The 12,692-nt window shown below is 45.0% G+C and overlaps 1 protein-coding gene across 2 annotated transcripts in view; it reads right to left on the bottom strand.

The window, feature by feature from the left end:
* USP36 (ubiquitin specific peptidase 36) overlaps nt 1–12,452 on the bottom strand; it is a 33,507-nt gene extending 21,055 nt beyond the window's left edge. Inside the window, exons 1-7 of one of the 2 annotated variants that reach the window (XM_054977166.1) lie at nt 12,281–12,452; nt 8,844–9,152; nt 8,536–8,751; nt 2,292–2,402; nt 1,114–1,216; nt 690–757; nt 133–203 (exon numbers count right to left, since the gene is read on the bottom strand). In XM_054977166.1, the coding sequence (XP_054833141.1) occupies nt 133–203; nt 690–757; nt 1,114–1,216; nt 2,292–2,402; nt 8,536–8,751; nt 8,844–9,099 (825 nt within the window). In that variant the 5' untranslated portion in view covers nt 9,100–9,152; nt 12,281–12,452. The remainder of the gene's footprint in view (nt 1–132; nt 204–689; nt 758–1,113; nt 1,217–2,291; nt 2,403–8,535; nt 8,752–8,843; nt 9,153–12,280) is intronic. The other variant, XM_054977167.1, reaches the window with a different exon arrangement.
* Nucleotides 12,453–12,692: the final 240 nt, after the last annotated feature.

Genomic DNA, 12,692 nt, shown 5'->3' with positions numbered 1-12,692 from the left:
AGCTAGTAGGGGGTCCGTCCTGTCTATAAATCCACAAGTTTTAGTCACATCTGAACTCCTTTTTTGTTTGGTTAACAAGGTAATTATCTACATCTGGCACTTATTAAAGCAGCAGATGAATAATTGCCTTACCCTGATCTCCAAAGCTACATCCAGGTAAGGGTCGTAAGTGTCAGAAACACACTTGCATACGGAGCACTTCACTGCAAAGAAAGAAAGAAAAATACAGTTGCTTGCTGGCTCCTCAAAGCCAGAGTTATCTGTCGATATCATGGAACGAAGAAGCAGTGATAGTCAAGGCCTTCTCTTCTCGCTTCAACAATAATATATTCAATAACGTATTCAATATTCAATAATATATTCAATAATGTATTCAACAAAACCAGTGGATCTCCCTATCCCCCTCCAATCCTCTTCCTAGCCTAAACAGAGGCTTAAGGAAACCAGCACAAAATTCATGCAATATTTAGACAGCAGCTACACACCCACAAATCAGTATAGCTAAGCAATGGAAGATGCTGTGGAATTAGAACTATTCTCACTAGACTCAAAGCTGCCAGCATACAGGTGTTGAAACAGTTGAAGGATGGTAAGGGGATCTCCCAGCAGACTTTCACCGAGGATCCACAATAAACAGGTCCTGATATGCATAACACCCTTACAGATACTGGTTAAGCTACATTCCTCACCTCGTGAACGCAGGTAGCCACCAAAGATCTGATGCACCAACGTCGTCGCCTGAGTCTGACGATCCAGCCTGGAGACACAAGTGCCAGAGCATTAAAACATGCCAGAGCAAATTTCCTAAGCCTCAAGACCAGTTCAGTACAACAGCACGGGCACTGGGCCAGTTTCAACAGAGGCTTTCCACCTGGGTAGAACTGCTAGCTCAACACACAGGCTCCTTCCCCACCTGAATAAGGAAAGGAACCCAATATCTGAACAGCTTTTTACCAAATGTAGCACCATTCCCCCATCCATCTCCTACCAACAACGTATCAGGGTTTAATCTTCCACTAAACTCCCTGCCAAGGGGCAAAGGTTAAGAACTCAAGCTATTCGACCCGCCCAGCTCAGTGACAATTCCAACCAGACACAAGGAGCTGTCCATACTTGGTGTAACCGTTGAGGCAGGCCTTCTGCATGGCATCAATGGTGTAGCGCAAGAACTCATGTGCGTCCTCCTGACTGCCGAAGCGGAAGTGCCGAGCAATTTCTGTCAGGTGAAGGAGAAAAAGAGATGGATGTTGCTTCCTCGACACAGGCTTCAGTGTCAAGAATCCATACCACCGAGAGCGGAACTACAAGTGACAAAAGGCACAGGTTGGACACTTGTCAGCTTCCCTCAAGTTTTGATGGGAAATGTAGGCATCCTAGTCTTGCAGCTTGGCTCACCGACTGCTGTCCCAATGGACTTTTCAACTGTCACTTGTCCAACATTCCGCCAAGCTGCCTACATTTCCCGCCAAAACTTGAGGGAAGCTGACAAGAGTCCAATCTGTGCCTTTTATCACTTGTAGTTCCGCTCTTACACAGGCATGAACAAAGATCAGGAATGGCTTCATGGAAGCCAACCCAAAGGGAAAAAAAATCCAAATTGCATAGCAAGGAAATTCCAATCCTTTATTCAATATAATTAAGCAAAATTATGGCTAGCACAGCAAACATAAAAAATACGGTGTGGGGGCGAGTTAAGATGTTACTGGCTACAATTTAAGCACACGAAAAGAATGAGATGCCTCTAATACCACTAGCTCAGGACTCGCCCTCGCATGTGTCATGCTTTCAAGCTTCCTTCTGCCTAGAAATGGGCTGAAGCCAATATTCTCAGCATCCCCCATCAAAGACGCATCACAGGTTGTGCACACACATCTAAGATATAGCTAGGACTTGAAAGTAATGGGACTCTGTGACTATTGCCAGTTTGGTGTAGTGGTTAAGAGAGCCGGGACTCTAATCTGGAGAACCGGGTTTGATTCCCCACTTCTCCACTTGAAGCCAGCTGGGTGACCTTGGGTCAGTCACAGCTCTTCCAGAGCTCTCTCAGCCCCACCCACCTCACAAGGTGATTGTGGTGGGGATAATAATGACATACTTTGTAAACCGCTCTGAGTGGGCATTAAGTTGCCCTTAAGGGCGGTATATAAAGCGAATGTTATCGTTATTGTTATCAATAATAATGATAATGATAATAGACTGTTCCCACATTACTCTCATGCCACCATTCAGTCGAAAACACAAAAGCATCAGCAGGACGTAAAAAGCCCACGGTGCTTCTTTCCAATACTTACTTTTAAGGTCTCGGATGAAGGACACTGGCTTGATGGCGTTACCACTATTAGCAAAAGCCTGAATCATGTGGTTCTGCATAATGCACATCATACAGAATCCTCCCTGGTGGCCTGGAAGAGACGAAATCAAGACAGAACGTCCTTGAAAGGAGCACAACAGCCGAGAGATCCAAAATTTCCAGAAATTTTTGAAGCCGGGGGGGGGGGGGGGGATCCCTATTTTTTCTGTGGATAAGTAAAAAATGTGTGTGGAGGGATTGTAATATGTGGAATACTTACTTTCCATTCAAATCTAAACTTCTTTTATTGGTTGAACATAAAAATGAATTACTTACAACTTAGCCTATAAAATTGTACTATTTGGCCTTATTCAGGTCATTTCAAAGTACAAATATCTTCATTTTCTTTAAGAAAAATTGCAAGCAGACTCACTACTTGAGACAGAGTTACAAACTGCTACACCCTGTGCTGCCCTAGCCACATGCATCTTTAATTTTTGTCATTTTAGAGGTAGGAAAAATAAAAGCCGAAGATAGAAAACAAATTCTGTAGTATTTGAACAGACTCTCATACAGTCAGAGCAGGCAGGTTTGGATATTAAGCTAAACATTATAACACTGAAATACAGAACTCTTTAATAATGTATTATCATTAAGCACACTGCAGCATATCACTGCCAACATAATTTGCATCTAAATAAGCATTCTTGAAAAGTTGTACATGTCTGCACTGTCAAAGTGTTTTTCCCCAGTTCTCCCCAAAACTTCACAATTTACCATTGGAAAGATTAAGTCCTCTGAACTTTTAATGCTGTACATTTGGAATGATTTGCTTTGTAAGACAAGGTTTTTCTCACTCAAAGACAGAAAAAATATTTCAAAAGAGCTTTTCCCCCAATACTCCCTAATTAAAAAAAAACCTCCCCATTTTTCTGAGGCATTCACATCTCAACAACAGCTTTGCCTCAGCCTGGAGACAGAACAGTTGGCCAGTTAATATTACATCACTTGTTTTGCCAACTATGACAAAAGAAAACAGAAAGAGAAAAAGCACATTTTGATGCAGTGCTATACTTGCTTTAGACATCTTCAGCAATAGCTGCACGCTATGGATGTGAAGGCCTGGGGGGACTTTTTCCCAATTTATCCAAACAAAAACATTAGAAATGTTGGAATGCACTAAACAAATCTCCTAGGAAATAGGAGATCTTTTGGAGTGATAGGAGTGAATGAAATGCTTTAAGACAATGTTTTACTCACTCAAAATGTGTGTTATAATAATTATTTATTTAGAACAAAATACAACACGATGAGATTAATTCCTAAGTACTATGGATATGCACAACATTCAAATTCAAGATGCACTTCAGCACTAAGAAAGAAGAAGGCACTCCCTTTTTGTAGAGATCTGCCTGCCTTCCCCTGGTAACATGGATCTGGTTTAGTGGAGCCAGTAGGAGCTCTTACCCTCAGTCTGTTGTCCTCTTAACCTGCCCCCTGTGATCAACCTTTTGCTGGTCTCTCCCTAAAAGACTTGTGCACCCACAGATTACAAACAATATTCAATTCACATGGAAAGGGAGCAATGAATGTATCATTTTTCTGGATGTAACGATATTTAAATTAGCTCCACATGAACTGGGCACAGTTTGTAATCCCACAGATTACAAACAAACTGGTCACTGCTTTCTCTTTTTGAGTTTGTATAAAGCATTGTTGATTCATTAATATGCCATAATCTTTATGAAGACAATACATCATTGAAGAGTTCAGTGTTTTCGATGCTATAAAGTTTAACTCTATAGCCAAATGTGCTTCCAGTCCTATTATAACTGTATGAGACTGTTTCTGTTCCAGTAACACGCTTTATCTTAGTTTTTGCAATCTAAGAGGTAGGAAAAAAGTTGAAAACGAGTTGTGAACAAAATAAATGTGCTACGGTAGCAGGGGGTACAGCAATTTGCTATTCATTTTTTCTTTCGTATTGGGCATATTTGAAATTATACTTGCTGAAAAATAAGGTATTTGTACTTTTAAATTTCATACATATGCCAAACAGTTAGCATATATAATTGAATTAAATCATACAATACATTTCATGTTATTAAAGTAGTACAAATAAGTTCTAACATGATAAGGAAGTATTATATACATTTCAAAATTTCCCTTTTTTCCCTAGAGGAGAAAAAGCTACTGTTATTCCTCCATGGCCTCACAATTTCTGGAAATTTGACACACCCATCATTATCTACAAGAACAACAAAGAAATGTTCTGTTACAAAAGCTACACCTATTGGTAGGAGTTTCCCATAACCTTCACTAATATCCTTAGAATATCTTACATTCTATCAAGGGGGGGGGGGGAGGAATATCATTTGGTCAACTAAGTCTTTCACCACACTACTAAACACTTAACCTACAAAATCAGAGTTCTCAACTACTTTAGTATCATCATCAACTAAAACCCTCCTTAGATCCAGAAGAGTTAGCTATGTTAGTCTGTGCTTGCAAAATAGTAAAGAGTCCAGTAGCACCTTTAAGACTAACCAGCTTCATTGTAGCATAAGCTTTCAAGAACCACAGCTCAATGCATCTGACGAAGAGGTTCTCGAAAGCTTATGCTATAATAAAGTGGGTTAGTCTTAAAGGTACTACTGGACTCTTTACTATTTAAAAATCCCCTTGTTACTGTCAGGATCAGAGAGGAGAGAACTGCAGCAACCACTACAACAAGCATAACAATGTTTTTGACACTGTTATGAGTTTGAATGTGGTCAAAAAGCAGGACATAAATATCAATCAAATGCATTTTTTTCTGCTGAGCAGATCAGGAGACCAAACTCCAGGCAACGGTTGAAGTTTCTGAAGCCTGCACATTAAGCAGATGAGCAACTTTGGCAGGTGCAAAGCAACCCATGCTCCTATCCAAATAGCTCCCTCAACCGTAGCTTTTGTCTATCTACAGCCTGCCCCAGCCATGCACATTCACTCTCCCAACCAGCATTTTGATACTACGGACTAGCAGAGATAGCACGGGTGCTGGCTCTGCTCCTTCGCAGCTGTTTGTACAGGCTGCTGACTCTCTATACAAAGATGAATGCATAGGTCTGTAAAACAGCCACTTCGTGCAGAACACTATTTGCGAGGAGAAGAGATGTGCAGCCTGAGAGTTGTCCTTGAAATCATGCGCTCTGCCCCCTTCACATCCCACTCCCAACTAGACATGGGCACGAACAGGAAAAAAAACCCTGAACACCCTGTTCGTCATTCGTTGCCATCCACGAACAATGAACATGGACGAACATGAACTGTTCCCAGACATGTTTGTTGTTCGTGGGGGCCAGAACCCCCCCAACCCCCCAATTAGCCCCCTCCTCTCCTCAAACCCACTTACCTGGCCCTTTAAAGATTCCTCTAAACTATCAGCTGGCAGGCAGCGGGGGGGGGGATTCCCCCCCTGCCGCCTGCCAGCTGATAGTTTTAAGGGCCCTGTCCTGGCAAAAACAGCAGTGTCTGCTGGCAGCTAGTTTGAGGGGTTACAAAAGTGACCTTCCCAATGTCCAATACCCACCAAATTTTCAAGGGACATAGTCCTCACTGTCCTCTGAAGACCCCCCAAGTTTCAGAGAGATCGCACCCTGGGAAAGGCATGATCCATGGGTCTCCCCATTGGCTGTCATTTTCTCTTCACAGTGGCAAAAACGGGACTCTCTGCTGGAAGTACTTTGAAGGGTTAAAGCCAGAAGGAAAGCTAGAAGTTCAGACAAAGTTCAGTCCCTCCCTGCCTCTGGTTGCCAAGGGGATTGATTGCAGGTGCCAGACTGTCTGGCTTGACCAACGGCTGCCAAACAAACGAGGATGGGGCCTCACGAACAGCTTGTTCAAGAACAGCAGATTAGGCTGTTGGTGGGTTTTTTCTGTTCTTAATGCTGTTCATGCCCATGTCTACTCCCAACTACCTAACAAGAACAGCCCCTCTTTCCCTCAGACTTCCACAGCATTACAACTCCACTGCTACCACTGGACCAAGACACTTTAATCACAGAGGTGTTGGAGGACCTCAACAACATGAACCCAAGGGCCAAACAATCCTGAATGATTTAAGTCTCACAGAGAATGCGGCAAAATCTGGCATTACTCTTTTCCGCTGGTCTTCAAAATCACTTTAAAATCCACCTAAGAGAAACCCATTTAAAATGCCAACTCATCCCTCAAATACTCAGGTTCTTCTTACAAAGGATTCAGAGTATTTTGACTGATCTTCAAGGAATATTAGAACAGAGGAGAATGCAATTCAGAGAGTTTAAAGGTCCCTTTAAAAAAAGGCTTTCAAATCAAAGCTAGTGACACAGGGCAGAAAATTTTCAAAATGAAATTTTCTGTAATGAAATATTTTGCATGAATATGGACTGAATCCATGAATGGGGCAAAACAGTCAAACAATGGGTGGGAGACGGCCAGCAGACTCCCCTTCCTCCTGTAGCCTCACTTGCCGCACAGCTCAGTGTTCTAAGGGGTCACCACCCCAGCAGCAGCTTTCGGTGAAGAGTGAAGGGAGTTTGTGGGGGAGAGGCAATAAAAAAAATGTGATTCCATAATCCACAAAGGCATGCATTTTTCTGTGAAAGATTTCCCGCATATCAAAAAATGCATTTTATTTCTCTTTATCTACACCATTTATGGTCTGTCTTTCTCACCGAGAGCTAAACTACAAGTGACGAATTACACGAGGACGCACATGGGAAGGGAGTCACAGTGTGAGCCGGGAAGCTGAGTTTTAAAGGACAGGTTGGAAGGCTTTGTCAATTTCCCCTCTCTACAGAGCCAGCCAAGATTGCTCCTCAGAGGGTTGGTTGATTTCCTCTTTGCCTCTGTCAATTCCACCTCCCCTTCTAGTAAGTGAAGAGGAAATAAACCCTCTGAGGACCTATCTTTGCTGCTCTGTAGAGAGGGGAAATTAATGGAGCCTTCCAATCTGTCTTTTAAAACTCAGCTTCCCAGCTAACATTGCGACTCCTTTCACATGAGCGTCCTCGTGTAATTCGTCTCTTGTAGTTTAGCTCTGAGACTCAAGGCGGATTACACAGTGTGACATTAGTACAATCAATATCAGGAACATTTCCATAAACAATGGCATAGGGTAAACAGATACAAGTTCACAAAGACACAGCATTAGTAGGAATCCAATACAACATAGCGGTGAGGTCTATGGTTTCTAACTCATTAGTGGATCATCTGAGATCCCCTCCCTACAATACAGCCCTCCTATCTGAGTAAAAAGACTTTTTAAATAATACTAGTTATTTTTGAATTAAATTATTATTTTATTCATAATAACTAGTATAATACTAGCTATTAATAAAATGTATGGATGTGATACTAGCGAAATTGCAATTAACGCTTTCCAGGTGACTATCAGAAACATGGTAATGTGGGCATGTATTTGGCACACACATAATATATTGATTTCCTCTTAATCAAATATTTCAGCTCAAACCATTTTGCCCATTAAAAAATGTACTTTGAAGTGTTTATATATAAACTACATTAATAAGGCATACTTTAGTTTCATTAAAATCTAGATCAAACAAACAAGCTGAATCCAATCTCAGTCAGTTCAGAGTATCAAAAATATTTCCCAATTCAAAGTTTTCCTGACAACCCGTATTACTATTCAAAACCCATGGGGTTATAGCCTGACACAGAAGATTTTTTTTTTCAGTTGTGAGATTAGGTATGTAACAGATTTGATGGCACTAGATTCTTCTACATAAGATTTTAGAGTGCTTCCCAGAAGAGTTAAAAAGCCCAGTAGCACCTTTAAGACTAACCAACTTTATTGTAGCATAAGCTTTCGAGAAACACAGCTCTCTTCGTTCCAGCTGGAGATGTATCTGACGAAGAGAGCTGTGTTTCTCGAAAGCTTATGCTACAATAAAGTTGGTTAGTCTTAAAGGTGCTACTGGGCTTTTTACTATTTTGCAACTACAGACTAACATGGCTAGATCCTCTGGATCTTCACAGAAGAGTTATACTACTAAATATTATTTGATATGTATTGTTGTGCCAGGATCCCCCACTGATAAGACTCAGAGTGCCCTTGAACGTAGAGAATGAAATTATAGCAACCCTGCCCTATACAATTCCAGGAGTCAAGTTACATGAGCGCTTTGTGTCATGGCACCAAGTGGGGCCTCACCCCCTGGACAAGACAGAACACTCCAAAGCCCCATCCCTGAACTCACAACTGCGGCTGTGCTCCTTGGAAAGCAGGTAGTTGGCTAAAGGTGGGGTATATGTCAGACACTGCAAGGTGGAGTTCAGGAAGCAAGTGTTGCCGAGGTTGTGGAGACCAGCTCCAACACGGTACACCCGTTCCCATTTCAAGGAAAGACGCTCTAAAGGAAAGAGGACCTTCTGCGGGGCTGGCACACCATCGGTTCCCAGCACATGCTCACCGCCTGCCAAAGAGAGAGAAGAGATGGGTCAGCAAAGTTAGTCACGATAGGAACAGAGCCAGATTCTTCAAAGAAAGATACAGGACGAGAGGTACCTTGTTTCCGGATGGATCCTTCCTCGCAGCCTTTATTATGCCGACTAGAGTTTTCTGTCTTCGGGTTCAGCAGAACGTATTTGCTTTTGAGACTCTCCAGCTGGTACGTAAAGCTTTTGGACGCTGGTTCAAATTCAATCTTCTGCAGCAAGACCTTCTTGGCAGAAGCAGCCAACAGCTTGCCCAGCTCGCCATCGTCAGCAGAGTCTTTCCGCCCAGGCTTTAGGGCTTCTTTCAGTTTGTCCACTATGGGCATGGTGTATCAACATGTGATGGCAAGAGCTGCCCTGCTTGCAAGGAAATTTTGCTCTACAGGACAAACCAACAAGAGAAAAGACCTGACAGGTTAACCCACAGAGCTCTGTTCAGAGGAAATTCAAAACCGCTACTATGAATTTTATTTCAATAACACGTTTTCCAAAGAGAGACATTTAACGCAACATTCTTTAGGCCAATTCCAATTCTTAAGCCCAGGTAAGTTTTTCTGATGCATTTCAGTAGCAAATTGTGAAATTATTAGCAGGAATTCATGGGAGCACCACAAAAACCCTGCCTCCTATTCAATAGAAAACCTGCAACACCTTAGAGGTTTTTGCAACAACTGACACTGCTTCAGTAGTTCCAACATTTTCTCATCATAAAGGCTAGAATGTCACTTTTCTGAAAGTTACAATAGCTAAGTAAACACTACAGAAGTTACAAAAAGAATGCATTCCAACATTCCAACCTAGTCAACCTGACAGCAATGTAGGTTTCTAAGCAACCCAATACACTTCTTGGCATCCACACACTACAGCATCGAACATCCTTTACTCCCAACAGAGAGAAATGCTCTGAGAAGGACTTGACTGTATGTTTTGCCACGTGAAGCTCTTTAACAAACAGGATCTTCTAAAGTTCTTAATATGTTCTGCACCTAATTCAGAAACCGCTTATTACAGAGAAAGGATGCTTTCTGAATTTGTTCTGGAAGACGTAGATACAATTTCATTCTGGAGCAATCTTAGCCTCAAGGCAGTTTGCTTTGCACCAAACCATTCATATCAAGACCTTTTAATATCAGGCTTGAGATTTGCCACATCCTCAGGCAGGCAGGTTAACTGAAGCACGTAAACAAAAAGCCTACTATATCACTTGAGACTGCTTAGAGTGCCTAAGGTTTGCGTAGCAATGGAAGATAAACAACATGCTATCTAGAAACCTCAGGTGTCTCTGCTGATGGAAGATTCTTTTCCTTTTAAACTGCTATACGGAATACAAGTGCTCACCTTTTAAATACAACAGGCCTTCCTGGCAGACATGGCCATACCAGATTCTTGGAAAAGAGGCAAGTCATAAATCTTCTGTTATAGACTCTCTCCTATGAGTACCACAAAACCAGCAGAAGGCCTGAAACTTCTCTGAAAAACATGGGGCTGCTTAATGCTGGTGGCACAGTTGCTACCCAAAAATATTTGTGCTGCCATCTGGAGAAGGGGGGAGGGTGTAAATGCAAATAAGCAGCTCACTGTGTGAATACTGCACCTGCTTGGGAACCATTGGCATAGAAGCTTTATATGTAATTAGAGATATCCACCTGGTGAGCATTTCCATGTTAGGACCACAGCTTGGAAACCTCAGCACACGGAATCAGTTTTCAGCAGAAACCAAACTAACTACATCCCATAAAAAGCCGACCTCGGAAACACCATACAGCACCACATTCCACCAGTGCAGCACAACGGTATATTATAAGCTTCGGAGAGAAAACGGGTCCTTCATTACTGGCATCATCCTACATATGGCAGTACAGAGGTGCACTGTGGCTGGCTCTTCTTTTAATGACATTCGGGACCCAAGAAGCAGCTTCCTTAGAGCTAAACTACAAGAGACAAATGACACAAGGACGCTCACCTGAAGGGAGTCGCAATGTTAGCCAGGAAGCCAAGATGGCTCCTCAGAGGGTTTATTTCCTCTTTGCCTCCTAGAAGGGCAGGTGAAACTGGCAGAGCCTCTGGGAGGTGAAGAGAAAATAAACAACCCCTCTGAGGAGGGATCTTTGCTGGCTCTGTAGAGAGGGGAACTTGACAAAGCCTTCCAATCTGTCTTTTAAAACTCGGATTCCCAGCTAACATTGTGACTCCCTTCATGTGAGCGTCCTTGTGTAATTCACTCTTGTAGTTTAGCTCGTAGTCTAACTTCTTACACTGGGCCAGCACCTTCTCATTTGGGAAGCAAAAGGTGTGTTCTAGGGATAAACTGTTTGCCCAGCTGCTCAGTACTATGACCCACTTCTCACCTTGTGTGTAAGGGTCAACCGCCTCTTGCCACAGCATATACCCCACAGCCAAGGATACAGGCCTCAGTTTATCCAGCCATGTGTTCTATTTTATTTTACTGTATTGGTTTTACGCTTGAGCTTTGGTTGAATTAGCTTATTAATAAAAGAAAACGATACAGGTCTCAGATAGGAAGGAGTGAACACGTAGGGGGTGGGGGAGATGCTGTTCTGTGCAAATTTGGGGCCTGAGGAGCAATTCAGCAAAAGTGAACCATCCAGGCAAAGAGACAAACTGATTTCTGCTCCCAAGAAACATTTGGCCACATGCAACCATGCTCTCCACAGTTCAGACTGGGGTGTGAAACACAATGGTCGTTCTTCTGTGAGCAAATATGTAGGGCTCACGCCTGGCCTCCACATGCAGCAGAACAAGGCTGTGGTGTGCTCGCCAGGACTGCTTCAGAGGGCAGGTGAGGGATCCCCCACTTTAACAATACCCACAGTGGGAAACTAGCACAGCACTCAGAGGTGTCGCTGGAACCCCTACAGGCTGCGCTACTTTTGGGGAATATCTCCATGTCCAGACCAGGCCTCCGACGCAAGAAGGAAAACGCAACGGAGCTCAGCTCGGCCTGGCTCTGGCAGAGCGCCGTCCCGCCACTTCCGTCCTGCCTACCCGAGGCGAGCCGCCCCAGCTTGCCCTCCCTCTCCAAAGCCGGAACGCGCTTCCGACCTGGCTGCAGCCTCCCCCCGACCCGCCGGCGCCCCTGCGCGCAGAAGAAACGCCGAGCTCGGTCGCCCCCAACCCGAACCGGGGGCGCCTCGACCCTGCCCAGGAGCATTCTGCCTTGGTGCAAAGGGCGGCCCCCCCCCCGCCCCAATCACCCATTCCGCTTCCTCGAAGATGTCGCCCGCGGCAGATCCCGGCCCGGGCTCAACTCCCCGCCCACTGGCGCTGGGGGCAGCGGCTCTAGGGACCAGGGGCTCCATGGCAAGACCCCCCCCCAACTCGCCGGTCTCTTTTTTGCCCGGGCAATCTGCTCAGGCAGATACTGGCCAAAGCGGGCGGCGGGTGACAAACAAGCGCAAGGCCGGCCGCAGCAGCAGCAGGACAGAGACGGAAAGGAAGGGCCGAAGGTGAGACGCACGCAATTCCCACCCGCTAAACTGCGCCTACCTCGGCCGCGGCTTCTCCCCAACGCCGGGACTGAGAAAGGGCTGCGCTCGGCCGTCCCCTTGCCAAGCTGCCGCCCCTGCCCCGCGCTCACCATCCGGGGTCCCCGGGCCGCGTGCGCGCTCCTCCACACACGTGTCCGCGCTGCGTTAAGCAAGGAGAGCGCAGGGCTAGGCCGCCGCGCCAGGCCCAATCCTCGCCCTAAAGGGGCGGGGGCAGCGAGGCGCTCCGCCCGCCGGCTCTGACGCCGCCCGCTCGCCTGCAGGGCTCTCGGGGAGGCAGCGGCGCCTCCTGCCGCCGCAGTCCTGCCAGGCCGTCAGCAGCTCGGGCGGTTTGAGGCAGGGCGAAGCGGTGGCGCTTTGGGCCGCTTTGGCTCTGGCGGCGCGTTCCCGCTTCGCCTCCGGCCGCCCGCCTT

Source organism: Eublepharis macularius, chromosome 4, assembly GCF_028583425.1.
Source record: "Eublepharis macularius isolate TG4126 chromosome 4, MPM_Emac_v1.0, whole genome shotgun sequence".
NCBI classification, from domain to species: domain Eukaryota; kingdom Metazoa; phylum Chordata; class Lepidosauria; order Squamata; family Eublepharidae; genus Eublepharis; species Eublepharis macularius.
The sequence above is the reverse complement of the archived record's forward strand: the minus strand, read 5'-3'. Positions and strand labels throughout refer to the sequence as shown.